The sequence below is a fragment of the Prinia subflava genome, chromosome 5, assembly GCF_021018805.1.
Source record: "Prinia subflava isolate CZ2003 ecotype Zambia chromosome 5, Cam_Psub_1.2, whole genome shotgun sequence".
Taxonomy (NCBI): Eukaryota; Metazoa; Chordata; class Aves; order Passeriformes; family Cisticolidae; genus Prinia; species Prinia subflava.
The window spans coordinates 4,563,469-4,579,804 of record NC_086251.1 but is presented as its reverse complement, the minus strand read 5'-3'; the positions used below and the strand labels follow the sequence as shown (position 1 = coordinate 4,579,804).

At 46.7% G+C, this 16,336-nt stretch overlaps 2 protein-coding genes and 1 pseudogene across 3 annotated transcripts; 1 reads left to right on the top strand and 2 right to left on the bottom strand.

Annotated features, from left to right (window-relative positions):
• The first annotated feature begins 538 nt into the window (after positions 1–538).
• On the top strand, positions 539–16,170 carry LOC134550555 (proto-oncogene Mas-like). Of its 2 annotated transcripts, none has more exons than XM_063397295.1 (2): positions 539–609; positions 14,555–16,170. In XM_063397295.1, the coding sequence occupies exon 2, from the start codon at positions 14,571–14,573 to the stop codon at positions 15,522–15,524; it is 954 nt and encodes a 317-aa protein (XP_063253365.1). In that variant the 5' UTR covers positions 539–609; positions 14,555–14,570; the 3' UTR covers positions 15,525–16,170. The 2 variants fall into 2 exon arrangements, with proteins under 2 accessions (XP_063253365.1, XP_063253363.1); XM_063397293.1 differs by lacking the exon at positions 539–609 and adding an exon at positions 11,396–11,955 and having other exon boundaries at positions 14,555–15,990.
• On the bottom strand, positions 3,060–3,986 carry LOC134550553 (olfactory receptor 4Q2-like). Its single transcript, XM_063397291.1, has one exon. The coding sequence runs from the start codon at positions 3,984–3,986 to the stop codon at positions 3,060–3,062; it is 927 nt and encodes a 308-aa protein (XP_063253361.1).
• Positions 7,018–7,934, bottom strand: LOC134550551 (olfactory receptor 4S1-like; annotated as a pseudogene).
• Positions 16,171–16,336: the final 166 nt, after the last annotated feature.

Genomic DNA, 16,336 nt, shown 5'->3' with positions numbered 1-16,336 from the left:
AGGCCCTGGCACAGGGTGTCCAGGGAAGCTGTGGATGCCCCATCCTTGGAAGTGTCCCAGGCCAGGTTGGACAGGATTTGGAGGAACCTGGGAGAGGGGAAGGTGTCCCTGCCCATGACAGGGGGTGGAACAACATGACCTTTAAGGTCCATTTCAACCCAAACCATTCCATGATTCTATAAACTGGAATTCCCCAAGGGTCACACAGCACAGGCCTGTCCTGCTGTGGGAGTACAGAGCTGTGGCTGGAATAAATCCCATGGTCCAGACCTTTCCCTATGTGCTGCAGTTAACCCAAGGACCATCAGGCATCACTCTTCCCATGAAGTTTTGCACTAAAGAATTTTGTAATAAACCCAGATGCCTGAAAGAGATACAGCAAAGAGATCCATCCCTCACCTCTCCCTTCCAAGCCAAACCATTCTGTGATTCTGCTCCCCTCATAAATCATAAATGTTTCTTTTCGGGGGGGATGCATTTGCCTGATAAAGGTGCCAGTCACCCAGGCTCTCAACTACATCTAAGTTGCTTATTTACAGGGATATTCATAGCTCGGTTATTAGAAGTAGAGACACAGGATAGTTTTTGAGAGAAGTGTTCTGCCTCAGGGTAAGTAAATAAAAATTATATTGCAATATATTTTATTATAAAAATTCATTTAAAAAGAATCACCCCAAAACAAACAACAAAAATATCTCTATTTTCACAAGCCAGATGTGCACTTATTGACGGATTAGACCCCTCTTACCCTGTTGCCCACCCCTCCATGCCATCCCCACTGTAATGTAACCAAAGTGATTTGATTTTGTCCATTTCTGGGACTACCCAGCTTTGTCATTGTTTGAGATTTCCATCTAGGAATGCTTATGGTGAGCCCACACTGATTGGAGTCTGCTGAAAATGCTCCCTTTTCTCTCATGTCCATTTGCGTTTCAGTCTCATGGTCTTTAAATACAATTGATTAGCCTGGGATCTCTTCAGGCTTCTTGGGATTTAACAAAAGCATTGTAGAGATCCTGCCTGTTCTCAAAGGGTTTTTTTTCCCCTTTGAGGCCATTTTTGACTGTCCTCTAGGTGAGGGCAATAAATCTGAGGGTGAGCTCATAGAACTGATAATTTCCAGGAGAGAAAGAACTCGGGATTTTAATGGTGCGCAGTGGAGCCAATTTACACAGAGGGACAAACTCAGGTGCCAAAGCTGCACCTTTGCAATTTGTCAGGCACCAACTTTTTAACAGCATCTTCTGAGGCCTTGTTAAAGTCGTCCCAAGATGTTTCCAGGGGAGAAAAATCAATTATGTTAAATTGTTTGTCTTCATAGAATGGTTTGGGTTGGAAGGGACTTTAAAGCTCATCCCATTCCAACTCCCTGCAATGGGCAGGGACATATTCCATTGGATCAGGTTGCTCCAAGCTCCTTGTATTGAAATCCCAGCTCCCAAAAATATGGATTTTTTATTTATTTTATCAAAATTGGAGCAATTATTTCAAATCAGTTTACTGTTGATGCCTCCAGTGTATACCCGGTGTACAAATTGACAGCAAAATAACTGGATCACAGCTCCAATTTGCCTTGCATTGATTTATAAATAAAATATTTATAAAACTTTTATTGGCATGTTAAAAAATTATCCCAGTGACACATTTTTTCTCAAATAAAATTTACCCTAATTGACCTAAAAAACATTTTATTTTTTCAACATTTTTCTCTAATACTAAAAAAAAAATGCTCTCTTCCAACCTAAGCCATTCTGTGATGATCCTGAGTAGAAATTCACTATTAAAAAGAAATCTATTTGCAGAAGGATGAGAGATATTTTGAAATCTCTCTTAACCAGGACCATCAATGACTTGCTGATGCTTCTGATCCTCCTCTTCCTACAGGTATGGGAGTGAGGGCTAATTTAAGACAGCAGAAGTAGACAGGCAAAGTGAAAATCCTTTCACTTTCTGTGTTGCAATTCTCCTAATTGGACATTAGGAGAAATTCCTTCATGGAAAGGGTTTTCCAGCCCTGGAACAGGCTGCCCAGGGCAGTGGCAGAGTCACTAACTCTGAATGGATTTAAAAGCTGTGTGGATGTGGCACCTGGGGACATGGGTTAGTGGTAGTGGCAGTGCTGGGTTGGACTTGATGATCTTAGAGGGCTTTTCCAACCTCAGTGATTCCATGATTTTATTTAGGTGAGATTAATCCAATCCTAGGTCATTCCAGCACAAAGAAACTGATGGTGCTCCCCTCATGGCCACCGCTGAATTTCTATCCCTGATGGATTTGGTGATGTAACTGCTGCCCTCATAGAGGCAGTTTGGGTTGGAAGGGATCTTATAGACAATCCCATTCCAAACCCCCTGCCATGGGCAGGGACACCTTCCACTATCCCTGATATCCCACATTGCTCCAAGCCCCATCCAAGCTGGCCTGGAACACTTCCAGGGACAGGGCAGCCATGACTTCTCTGGGAAACCCATGCCAGGCCACGACAGGGAAGAATTTCTTCCCAATATCCCATCTAAACCCACCTTGTGTCAGTGTGAAGCCACTCCCTGTTCTGCCTCCATGCCCTTGTCCAAAGTCCCTCTCCACTCCTTCTCCTTCCTCTCTGTACTGTGCCTTTTATGATTGTAGTAATTCACTTCTGTAAGAGAATTGTGACTAAAAATATTCTTACATGTCTAAAGAAAACCCAACAAGCAGGATCTGTGCTGTCTCTATCTTCCAGTGTCAGTGGGTGAATTTGGGGACACTTAGTGCATGTGCCTCTGCCATCTGCTGTCACAGCACAGGAAGAGCATGTCAGAGAGGGAGACAAGCCTCATCCTGGATTCATCTATTTATTTCAAAATTATGATCCCACACAAGTGAAAGTGTTTAGGAAGTTTGGGGTTTTCAGCATGGATTTTTATTGTTTTTAATATGAACAGTTATATGGGTATATAAATGTACATCACATTATTGTGTAGGAGTAGAGTAGGAATGAAACTCCAAGTGTGATTCCAGGGTTTAACTCTAGGTGTAACTCTGGGTGTAACTCCAGGGTTCTGCCAAGCCAGCTTGTCTCAGGAGGCTCCGCAGCGCTTCCACAGTCTCCGCATGGATTCCTTCATCTCGCTGCTCCTCAGGGTGTAGATGAGGGGGTTCATCAGGGGCGACAGGATCGTGTAGATGACACAGACGTACCTGTTGGAGGGCGAGGTCCCAGCGGGGCGCAGGTAGGTGAAGATGCAGGGCGTGAAGAGCAGGGTGACAGCCACCACGTGTGAGGCGCAGGTGGACAGCGCCTTCCAGTGCCCCTGGGAGAGGTGGGCCCGCACCTTGGCCAGGATGAGAGCGTAGGAGGCCACCAGCACCAGGAAGCAGCCCAGGGATATGAGGCCGCTGTTGGAGGCCATGAGCCACTCGGTGAGGGCGGTGTCGGCGCAGGCCAGGCGGACGACGGGCGGCACGTCGCAGAAATAGCTGTGGATGGTGTTGGGGCCGCAGAAGGGCAGCCGGAGCACGAGCACGGTCTGGACAATGGAGTGGATAAAGCCCCCGAGCCAGCAGGCAGACACCAGAGCCCAGCAGGCCCCGCGGGCCATGATGGCCGTGTAGTGCAGGGGCCTGCAGATGGCCGTGTAGCGGTCGAACGCCATCACCGTCAGGAGGAACATCTCCGAGGAACCCACAAAGTGCAGGAAAAACAGCTGGGCTACGCAGTTCTCAAAGGAAATGGCCTTGTGCCCTGAGAGCTGGGCCACCAGCAGCCGGGGGGTGGTGACAGAGATGTAGCAGATATCGATGAAGGACAGATTGCAGAGGAGGAAGTACATGGGTGAGGAGAGCTTGGGGTCAGTCCTGATTGTCACAATGATGAGGAGGTTGCCCAGCAGGACCATGGCGTAGGCCAGGAGGAAGAAGGTGAAGAAGAGGAGTTGCAGTTCCTGGGTGTCAGAGAGCCCCATGAGGATGAATTCAGTCACACGGGAGAAGTTGTCCTGTGCCATTGCTGCAGCTCAGGATTCCATGGCATAAGCTGGGGGGTGGCTTATGGGAATGCGCTACAGCTCCGAGGCTCATGGATGGTGTGAGCAGGATGCATTTGCTGCTGCAGAAAGCACAGTGTCATGTCACAAATTACAGAAAGCAGAGTTTGCACTCACCCCCTCTTCTGTCCCTATTCAGGTCTCTGGCCCCTCCACATTGACATTCTGAACTCACTCTGACCACTATTTTCCTGCACTGTAGTTGGTGTGCAACCATTCTGTCAGGGAGAAATCACAGGATCATGGAATTATTAAGGTTGGAAAAACAATTGAGTCCAATCACCCCCCCAGCCAAGCCCTCCACTAAACCATGTCCCCAACCACTACATCCATACTGCTTTTAAATCCCTTCAGGAATGGTGATTCCAGCACATCCTGCTCCCAGATAACAAGAGCCATGAATGCTGGAAAAATGCTGTGCTGTACTTTTAACTGCTGGAAATCTGAAGTGCCATGACTGAAGCAGTTGCTGCCATTCTCAAGCATGAGCTGTTCCATGTTCTGATCCTAATGATGCTCCTCTAAATTGAGGAAAGGGCTCTCCAGTTAGCTTATCCACTCTGAAACTGGGAATACATGGGCAGAAACCAGGTCTGGGAGGTTCCTCTCTGGAGAAATTTGTGTTTCCATCACAGCAGAAGCTGCAAAACCCTGCATGGTTTCTCCACCTCTCTATTTTCTAAAGGAATTTTTGAAGTTCTTCAGTAGACAAATACACTCACTGTCCTGTGGAGGTTCATGTGGGACCAGCAGAGGAATGCACTTGTATATTTAAAATCCCTCCAGGAAATCCCTTCTAAGCTCATTTCTGCTGAGGAGTTTATAACTCAGCAAGCAGGAGGTTACAAGTGAGAAACCAGATGTCTATGATGCTAACAGCATTAAATAAACCTGCCCTAAAATACCTAGAAAGCCAAATCGTTAGACAGAGGACATTACAGGACATACACAATATCCTCTGGTATGTTGAATATCCACTGTATTTCTTCTGCTTTTTTTCTGGGACAATTTCAGTTTAAAGCAAACACTTCCCTGAAGGAGTAACAGTGAAATCCAAGCTGGAATATGTCACTGACATGTAATAACAAGCTCTGATTATTTAGCTAAGGAGGGCGATAGAAATAATACCCAGGTCCTAGCTGTGGTGTGGAACACCCCATAAATACACCTGTAGTGACACTGGGGTAGTGAATGAGATGTTGGTGGCCCTCCTTTACTGACAAACACCCACAAATCCACCCTTACAGCATTCCCACGCAGAACACAAGGATCACTAGTGTGTGATATTCCTGAAAGTGCTCAAGACCAAGCTGGACGGGGCTTGGAGTGACCTGCTCAAAGGACAGGAGGTCAGAACAAGATGAGCTTTAAGGTGCCTTCCAATCAAACCATTCTGGGATTCTAAATATGTAATTGATTTTTTAAGGGTTCTTTTTCTAAATCATAAAATAGCCCTCACAGAAGTCACTCACCAGCAATGCTGCTTTGCAAAGGCAGGATTTCAGTGGGGTCTGATCAAAACAAAGGAACCAATCCCAGAACACTTCCACAGGGTTCGCTTGCTGTCATTCCTCTGGCGACCTCCCCAAACCACTTCAGGGGGTTCCATCAGAACCTCTCAGTTCCATTAGAAACTCTCTGCAAGGTGCTGCTCAGAAGTTATGAGAGCAGCTCTGTGTCTGTGCCAGCTCTGAGCCCTGAAAAGAACAGCCCAACCCATCTGTATTTGCCATTCTGCAAAACAAAACAAAACCCCAACAACCAACCTCCAGGAGCATCTTCAAGTACAATTATTTCTGTAGCAGAAATAGTTCAAGTAAATCACACAACAGAAGCACAAGACTATCAGGAGTAATGAGATCCCAGAGGCAAAGAGAGTTTTGTCAGAAATCATCAGTGGGCATGGAGCTGAAATTGTTCTTTGGGTAGTTATTAGTGTAGTCCCTGGAGAGAGACATCGGAGTAAATATGCCTCTAACATAGGACATTTATATAAATTCATATAAATTGATACAAATGTTGCTTTATGTCCTAAGCCAGTATTTCTCATCTACAATCTCATTTCTTACTGATATACATGTTGACAGCACAAAGCAAAAATATCACTGTGATCCCTTAGACATTTGACTTACATCTTGAAAACAAGAAGTAACTCAGGAAATCACTTCAAAAATTCACAAAGGTTTGTGGTGAGCTTTCCTTGCTCACCAGGTATTTTAACTGCCACAGTAAAGCACAGAAGCAACTTTTGAGCTCAAGTATGAAATTCTTGTAAGAATTCTTGGCAAAGTGTAGAGGAGCCTGGCACTGTTTCCAGTGGCACCTTCCATAAACTATGGACGAGTATTTACTCAGCAGCACTCAGAAGTGAGACCTCTAAAAAAGCCCCACTGGTGTTCACATCCAAAGAATTAAAAAATACATTTATTTTATTTAGTCCTGTTGGGCAGAGAAAGGTGAAGCAAATAGAATTATAGGATAATTATGGAATTGCAGAATAGCTGTTTGGGCTGGAAGGTACCTTAAAGACCATCTCATGGGCAGGGACACCTTTCACTAGACCAGGTTGCTCCCAGCCCAATCCAGCCTGGCCTGGAAGTTTCCCTTTCTGTTCCTTAATCAGCAAACCACCCAACTAGCTTCTAATATCAGGGGTTTTGTTGGTTGTTGTTGTTTGGTTCGGTTTTTTTCCTTATGGGATCCTCTACCTGGACAACATTTTGTGTATTTTTAACAGTATTTAAGCACTGGTGTTGCAGTTGCTCAGGAGGCCCTGGTCTGGGCCTGTGCTCGTTGACAAGGAATAGGAAGGGAATGCCAGAGTTCCCAATGTCTTTCCCATTATGAAAAGAACTTTTAGTGCCTTCCTAACTACAGCAGGAGCCAACAGCCAGATGTTCTTTGAAAGGCACATTTTGGGGCATTGTCACAGAAGAAATTACAGCAAAACATGGTTGATTGTCTCCGATCCTTTGGGAACATGACCACAGCCCTACCCCTTGCCATTTCTGCTTTCCACTTTCCTCCTGCACAGTTTCCTTGTGGCTGCCCTCACCTCCCCATTCCAGAGGGTGTGGATGAAGGGGTTGAGCTTGGGTGTAATGAGCGTGCAGAGCACAGCCACGCTCCTGTCCTAGGAGGGGGCACCGGACGGGCGGATGTAAACAACCATGCTGGGCCCAAGGCACGGGGTCACCACAGTGATGTGGGATCCGCATGTGGACAGAGCTTGGCCCCTCAGGAAAACCAGGATGACCACGCAGGACGTGACCAGGACGAGGAAGCAGTTCAGGGAGGTGACTGCTCTTGGCCACCGCCGCCAGGCCCTCAGCGCAGGTGTTGGCACAGGCCGGGTGGAGCAGGGGACAGACGGCGCAGAAGCAGTGGGTGACTTTGTTGGGGCCACAGAAAGGAGCAGGGCGGTGGGAAGGGTCTGGAGGGTGGCATGCAGGAAGCCCCCGCCCAGGAGACCCCCACCATGCGGCCGCACAGCAGCAGGACATGAGCGCGGGGTGGCGCAGGGGACGGCAGACGGCCACGTGGAGATCATAGGCCATGGCCATCAGGATGAAAAGCTCTGTGCAGCCCAAAAAATGAAACCCAAAGAGCTGCCCTATGCAGCCTGCAAAGGAGAAGGTGTTATTTTCCACCAGGAAGACAGAAATCATTCAGGGAGATGTGGCAGAGGAGAAACGAACATCTACAAAGGACAGGTGGCAGGAAGAAGTACATGAGGGAGTTCAGGTGCCGGCTGCTCGTCACAGTGAGAACTATGAGGAGATTTCCTGCCACTGTGAGCGTGTAGAAAAGCAGGAACACCACAAAATACATTTTCTGCACCCCTTGGTTCTCTGAGAAGCTCACGAGGATGAATTCTTTCATCCTGCTGGAGTTTTCCTTGCCAGTCTACTGGGCAATGAGCAGTGCAGAGCCTGGAAATGTGGAAAGATAAAGACAAAATGATTCATCCGTTTTTTCATTCTTAAAAATGAATTCTTTATCAGAAGTGCATTCTCTCTAAGAAATACATAGTATTAGAATTAGGGTTTTTTGTGCTTTTTGAATTTGTTTTGGTTTTTGTTTGGTTCTCTGTTGTTCTTCCTCCTCTACATATTTAATTTGCCTTGTATGAGGCACAGCCATAGAATTATAGACTCCTGGAATGATTTGGGTTGGAAGGGACCTTAGGGACCATCTAGTTCCAATCCCACTACCCTGGTCAGGGATGTCACCCATTGGATTCATTTGGGATGGAGCCACCTGATCCAGGCTGTTATTTCATGGTTTTAAAATGGAGCAAAATCAGAAACTCCTGCAGAGGCAAAAAGCTGATCAAACACCCACAGGAAATGCTGAAATGTAGTAAAACCAAAATTTCTCTCAAACTCAGAAAAGCAAAGCCTAAAGAGGAAGTTGGGAAAGTTTGTGACTTTTCCTGTGGTTGCAGTTTTACTGGCAGGAGGTAAAATATATTCAAGAAAGAGGGTCTTACCCCTAAAATCATCTTTTTAGTCACTGACTAGAGGTACATGATATAGTGCAATCAATTGCAATATGAAATAAATACAGTGTGGACTGTTAAAATTTTAAAAAAACAAAAAGGATAAGGAGTTGCACCATCCCCTTATTGCAAGGGTCTTCCCCTAAAATCTCAGGTGGTTAATTGAAAAATAATTTGATAACCTGGTTTGGGACTGCAAAACCAGTTCTGCACATGGTTACAGCCAAAGAGAGCCAGAGATGGTTGACAGCTTCAGGGGAAATCTGTTTTTGTATTTTCACATTTGTCAAGAAGATAGACAGGGAGGGAGAAAGAGGAAAGGAAATCAGGAAAAGGAAAGAAAAGAGGAAAGGTACAAGATCCTGTAAAACTTACCTCGTCTGTGTTTGGAGATCTAATTTTTGTGTAAGAGCTGTAAGATTTTATGTCCCCAACATCTCCCTTTCCTGGTAGAGGCTTTAAAGAACAGAGAACAGCTTCTGAAAAGCTTCCAACCCTTGCTTAGGAGATGCCTTTTTTAATCCCACCTAATGTAATTCCTTACTTTCCTGTATCACCAAGTGTTTCCTGGCTTTTCCTGCCCATGTTAGAGCTTCTGTGAGGGAGTTTGGGCATTGAAGGGTGCACACACAGCCCAGCAAGCAGAGGAAAAAAAACCTGTTTAAGTAACTTTCTTCAAACCTCCCCAAGGAGGGAGCAACCTTCCTCCTCGGGGGCTTAATTCCCTGTTTATGCAGACCTCCTCTACCCTCTCCAAGGAAATCTCCCAGCTCAAGGGCTCTTGGGTCTGGAGGAAGGAGGTGTGAATGCTCCGTGATGAGAAGGAGAAGAAATAAATCCCATCCTGCCAGAGGAAGTTTAGATGGGATTTTAGGAAAAATTTCTTCACTCACAGGGTGGTCCAGGCCTGGCACAGTTTACTAAGAGCAGTGGTGGAGTCACCATCAGTCTGGAGGGATTTAAAACATGTGGATGTGGTACTTGGGTACAAGCCTTAATGGTGGCACTGCTGGGGAATGGTTGGACTTGACCTTGGAGGCCTTCTCCAACCTTAACAATTCCATGGTTCTTGGAAATAACAGCCAGTAGGTTAGCTGAATATTACATTGGGCAAGCATGTGATGTGACCTGGTCGAGTTAACACTCCCAGACTCTGACATTAATCCATGCTTTGTGTGTTTCCCAAAGGTAAAGGCCCCTTAGATCCACAGCTTAGGTTTTATAGCACAGCGTGTAATAATAAAATTTTGAAGGATTTTTAAGTCATTGTGTATCCCAAAAAACACTCCACAAGCCCTCATGAAAAAAAAAATATGGGAGGTTTCTAGTAGTAAGTAGAAGAGAGACATAAGATGGCTTGGGTCTCTTCTTCATGACCCTCCAAATCCCTGTTTTCCATGAAATTTCATTGCTGATAGCCCAGGGAATAAGGCCTTTTGCAAGAACTTGCATGCTTCAGCAAAGGTCAGTGAAGCGAAGAGTAAAAGTTAAAAAAAAAAAATCCTTACTTTACAAATGGGGAAAACTGAAGGAGGGGAGGAAGTCAACTTTTGTACATCTGCAGAGTCAGCTGAGTTGAACCTTTGCCACTCCAAGCTCTCCTCTGGAAAGAAATGGATCTATTCACCTAATCAGTTAGGGGAAATGGCTTTAAATGACAGAAGGTGGATTTAGATGGGATATTGGGAATAAATTCCTCCCTAGGTGGTGACGCACTGGCACAGGTTGCCCCGAGAAGCTGTGGCTGCCCCATCCCTGGAAATGTTCCAGGACAGGTTGGTGCAATCTGGGATAGTGGAAGGTGTCCCTGCCCATGGCTGGGGGTGGAATGGGATGAGCTTTAAAGTCCCTTCCAACACAAACCATTCCAGAATTTGATGAATTTGTGTATTACTTGAACTCCAACTCATCACTGCTCTGAAATGTACTGTGTATTTTCAACTTGTGATTTAGGTGCATCAATAGTTTCATCCACTGCCTATCCCTTTGTTTTGCTGACATTGACTGAAATTCAGAGTGGCCCAATAACAACAAAGGCATTTTAAACGTCTCCCAACATGGAATGCCAGCAATCCATGCAGAGAAAAAGGAAACTCTCAAATTAAGAAGGAAATTAAATAGTGCTGTGAATAAAAACAGACTTTTAATTTAAGTATCATTTGACACCATAGCCTGGAGTCCTGGCCAGGTTAATGAGGGTTGCCAGTAACCACTATAGGAAATAAGATTGGGTAAGAAAGTAAAAACAGTCTTACAATCTTCGTGAAAGGAAGAGGAAGAACAGATGACGACAGGAGCTGAAGATGTACAAATGAATTTCTGACCTGCTAAGCAAATTTGGGCTGGATCTGCCCGTTCCTGTGCCCACTAACACACATGGCAGCAATTTGGGTGGCATCACACACTGTCCCTTTGTTTCCCTGGCCCAAAGGACTGACAGGAGAGGCTGGCACCTCCCCAAAATAGTTCCCTGTAAGGATGTGAGGAAAGGAGAAAGGTGTTTTCTCTGTTTCCATGCCCTTTGGCAGGTGGATCTGGATGGCTCATGGACAGGACTGGGATATTTTGGGTGGGTGGTGGTGTGTTCTGTCTCTTTGGGAGACACAAGGTGAGGAAGAGCCTGAAGCTCTGTTCAGGGGAAGTTGTGAAACTGGAAGTGAAAGGCACGGGGCTAGAGAAATTTTGTGAAATTGGAAGTGCCTGAGGTGTTGAAGGACTGTGCTGAAAGCCTGTGGGGTGTGAGGGTGCACTGAGAGGTGCTCCTGAGCCCAGAGCTCCATGATGAGGGCAGCACGAGTAGGGTTTGGGCATCTGGAACTGCTGAGGTGGGAAGTGTGGATGCAAGATTGGATGAAGCAGCAGGGGCTCCATAAGGTGCTGAGCTGTGCTGGGAGAGGCTGTGGGTCAGAAGGGGACTCACTGTGATGACAGGTGTGTGACAGCTGGGCAGGGACAGGAGGGAATGAGAAGTGCTGAGGGAGGCCGTGAAACCTCCAGCAAAGATGTTACGGGAGAGGACTTCAAATTTCTCTACGTGAGCAGCACTAAAACCTCATTTTCAGGGGCTGTGAAACCAGAGCATCTCAGGGCCTCGAGTAGGCCCCAACAGCAGCGCAAGGTTTCTATGGACAGCTCTTGCAAGAACAGCTGAGGAAGGGAGAAGTACTAATGTTTCCATGACACTGCAAAGAGGGGAGGGGGAAGTGGTTCAAATCTGAGTGATCATAGCCACACAGAGGAGGTATTTCCCCCATGAGTGATTGGCTGCCTGGAGGGTCACGCTGAAAACACCATGGCTTTTTAAACAGTAGCTGCCCAGCCCAGCAGCTGCGGGATGACACAAGGACTTGAGCTGCACCCTGTGTCACACAGTCCAGGGGACAACACTGCCAGGCACAGGCGCTGAAATTCCCAGGAACGCAAAAAAAGGTGAGAAATTCTGAGGTGTGTCTTGGCCATTGCACTCTGACGGTTTCTGTCAGGCTTTGGGGAAGGGAGGAGAAACAAAAATAATGGAGGAAAAAAGATCAAATATTTACCTCCTTTGTTGGACAGAAATTTGCTGTAGGTCAGGAATCGATGATAATAATTTTCAATATAAGGAAAGCTTCATTCCAGGGACTCTTTTCCCTGAACAAGCGCTCTTGAACTGCTCTAAAGGCACCTCTGTAATGTAAAAAGTCATTGCTCAGACACCTGGCATTACAACAGGATAACTTTCTGTCCATAGTCTCAGACATCTTTGTGGGGTCAGGGTTCTTCTGCCTCAGGAACTACAGGGAGGATTTGCAGGCAAACCACAGGGAGGATGTTTAATCTCAAGGGAGAAAAAGACCACCTGGACTCAGGCTGCTGCTGTTTGAGGAGAGCTTTCACTCATTACTTACATAAGGAAGTAGAATCATGTCTTGAATGTGCCTTGGAGACAGGAATTCAGTCTTTCCAAGGGAATATGATAAATAAATGAGAATGATGAGTGACTTTTGCAGTGTTCTCCACAGTCCGTAGAAGTAAGAAAAGGATTTCATCACTTTTATTACAACAGAAGGTATAACTATTGATGTTTGGTTATTTACCTATTGCAGCCATTTCTGTTCCTGGCAGTCTTTGTGCACAAGCAGCACCTTCCAGTGATGCTCCAAGACCACTGGAGAGGGACTTGGGAGAAGGGCCTGGAGTCACAGGACAAGGGGGAATTGTTTTAAACTGGAAGATGGTGGATGTTAATTTGATTTTGGGAGGAAATTCTCCTCTGTGAGGGTGTAGAGGCACGGGTTGTCCAGAGGAGCTGTGGCTGCCTTATCCTTGCAAGTGTCCAAGGCCAGGTTGGCAGGGATTTGGAGCAGCCTGGTCTGTGGAAGGTGTCCCTGGCTGTGGCAGGAGGTTGGAACAAAATCAGCATTAAGATCCCTCCCAACCCAAACATGTCATGATCATGATTCTATGACATGATCAATGGCATGAAGCCATTTAACATGGGGAAGTAATCACCTGTCATTCCCTGAATCCCCAGCAGAGAGAGATGCACCTGTGGAGGCTGCAGTGAGCCAAGAGAGAGCTTAGGCGACACTCAAATGTTCACACCATCTTCAGAGTTGCACAGAAACCAGGAAACCACTCAACCACGGAGCCTTCCTCTGTTCTCACGGCAGAAAAGCTGCACAGAACTTGAGGCTGTTTGCGGTAATTTCTGCAAAAATGTGATCATTTTTGGATTTGTGGCCATGCCTGCAGCAGGTTGTCAGGGAGAAACAGCCACAGGGCTGTTCTGCAGAGTCTTCACATTAGAAGTGCTCAAGGTGCTGTAAGACCTGAGGATGTGATCATCCAGCTCTGCACGGCCTGAAGTTCCCTGATTTCAATCAACCCTAAAGGAAATCCTAGAATCCTCAAATAATTTGGCTTGAAAGGGAACTTAAAGCCCATGCAGTCCCACCCCCTGCCACAGGCAGGGACACCTTCCACTAGCCCAGGTTCCTCCAAGCCCCATCCAACCTGGCCTTGAAATTCCCTGCACCACACACTTCTTTTCCCTCTGTCCATGGGGTCAGCGTGCCTGGGTGCTGGGATGGAACAGCAGTGATTCAGTCTGTCACGTTCTGGGTGCTTTTGGAAGTCTGTCTCCATGTGTACTGCTGCACCACAAAGAGAGAACAGAGGATTCATGCTGGCTACATGGTTCAGTGATTCACATCTTCCCAGAAAACCCCATTTTTTGTTCCTGTCCTCTTTTTAACTTCTCTGCCTTCCATGTGCACATTAACAGCTGGTTGGGAGACTGCAGGAAACCACTGTATTTGTTCTCATCAGACAAAAAAAAAAGGTCTTAAACCCTTTATTTTTTTCCAAGATTCTCAGTCAGATCTTGGTACAATGGGGAAAGAAACAGTGACCTATGGTGTGGAAAAGTTATGAGAGACACAACTCCCATGTCCCGTGAGGACAAGATAATCTGTGGTTCCTTACATGTGGTTCTTGCAGTTTCTGAGGGAGAAGCTGCGGGCTCTGCCAGATCAAAATGTTTATTTGTTACTGTGCATGGGATCCAGGACAACCACATCAAATGGCCCTTTATTAAAACAGAAATAAGTCATCAGTATAAAAAACTATCAGTTGTTCTCATGGAATCACAGAATTCCAGAGTGGTTTGGGTTGGAAGGGACCTTAAAGATCATCCAGTTCCAACCCCCTGCAATGGGCAGACACCTTCTACTCTCCCAGTTTGCTCCAGCCTGGATTTGGATACCTCTAGGGATGGGACAGCCACAGTTTCTCTGCACAACCTGTGCCAGAGCCTCACCACCCTCCCAGGGAAGAATTTATTCCCAATATCCCTTCTAAACCCACCCTCCGGCAGTGTGAAGCCTTTACCCTTTGTCCTGTTACTCCAGGCTCTTGGTCCCTTCCAGACCAAATTAGTTTGATATTCCATTAAATCAAGTTCTAGCTACAAAGCCCGGGAACAAACCAAGGAACCCCTTTAGAAAAGTCACCCTGGAGTTACCACCTCTCCCCTCTCTGCTCCCAGGTCTGCATCACCCACTATGAGACCCTCAACCACACCAATCCTCCTTCCAACCACAGCCATCCCGGCTCCTGGGACCAACCAGAGCGGGGCTGTGGGACAACCAGAGGCATCCTACACTGTCCTCAAGTTCATGGAGAGCTTCTGCCTGCTGAGTGCTGCCTGTGGGATGGTGGGGAACGGCCTGGTGCTGTGGTACCTGGGCTTCCGCATCCGCAGGAACCACTTCACTGTCTACATCCTGAACCTGGCGGCCGCCGACTTCGGGTACCTGCTGTGCATCGCCGTGGAGACCGTGCAGTACCTGATGCAGTTCAACGTGGGGGTGCAGTTTGGGATATTCCTCTTCCTGGATCTCTTCATGTACGGCACGGGCCTGTACCTGCTGACTGCCATCAGCATTGAGCGCTGCCTGTCCGTGCTGTCGCCCATCTGGTGCCGGACACACCGCCCGAAGCAGCTCTCTGCCGTGGTGTCCGGCCTGCTCTGGGCGCTGTCCCTGCTCCTCAACACTCTGGGATATGTTCTGTGCACCGTTCGTCCCTCTCCCGGGGTCTGCCGGCACCTGCTCATCGCCATCGGAGCCTTGGATTTCCTCGTCTGCACGCCCCTCATGCTGCTCTTCAGCCTCACCCTCTTCCTGCGCGTCAAGTGCAGCTCCCAGACCTTCCAAACGGGCCGGCTCTTCATCGTCATCATGCTCACCATCCTCTTCTTCATCATTTTTGCTGTGCCCCTCAGTGTCCTCATCCTCCTGGACTTCCTGGGCCACAAGTTCCTGTATTCCCCGGAGATTGGCTTTGTGCTGTCCTGCGTCAACAGCACCCTGAACCCCATCATTTACTTCCTGGTGGGAAGCTACAGGGATCGCAAATTCAGGCTCACCCTCAGGCAGGCATTCCAGAGGGCCTTCCAAGACTCAGATGACAGAGATGAGCGGGAAACCCGAGACACAGTAACCATGTCCTCCTAAAATCCTGCCTGGAATGTCCTGGCAGAACTGAAGAACTCCGAGGTACTGGGGAAGGTTCATCTCACCTGAGCCTCAGTACCCTCTTTGTAGATATTTTAGGTCATTATTTTAAGTCCCCATCTGTGGCACATAAAGCACCTGGACCACAGAATTTACCTGACCTGTATTTAGGACACTTTAAAAGTTCCTGTTTCTTTCCAGTGGCTATTAAATAATATTCATTTGATAAGGATGAAATGTCTTGGTGTCCAAATTTCATCAAAGAAATCCTGCTCAGGATAAATCCTTGTCATTCATAAACTCTTAAATTCTCAGTGTTGCTTTTCACTCAGATCTCTGATAATGAGATTGGTACCAACAATCTTCCTGCTGGAAGCAGACATAAAATTACTGGAAGGAGAATCCATCTGTCCCTCTTAATTTAGAATTCCCATGTCTGAGCACACCCACAGCCTTTTGTGGCTCACAGAGCCATTCTGGGCCTCCTAAAGTGAACATTTCAAGGACTGAAAAGATTCACATCCACCAAGTCCATTTCTTGTCTGAACCAGGGATGTTTCCACACCACAGAACAGAAAATGGCTCCAGTTCCTTCCAACTTTAAAAAATTATTCACTGAGTTTCATCCTCCTTTGTCTTGTATTTCAAAGAAATACATCACTGGAGATTATTGTTTTATATTATTATATCATTGTATGTTATTTTAATTTCCACCAGCCCTTGGCAGAGTCTCTGCATTTATCTACATCATGCTTTGTGTTGGTATTTCTTCCTTTAAAAGGACAGATCAGAATCCATGGCTTTTAAATCTC

What these genes read in the sequence shown, in the direction of transcription:
- LOC134550553 (XM_063397291.1), bottom strand. Translation starts at nt 3,986, where the DNA reads ATGGCACAGGACAACTTCTCCCGTGTGACTGAATTCATCCTCATGGGG.
- LOC134550555 (XM_063397295.1), top strand. Translation starts at nt 14,571, where the DNA reads ATGAGACCCTCAACCACACCAATCCTCCTTCCAACCACAGCCATCCCG.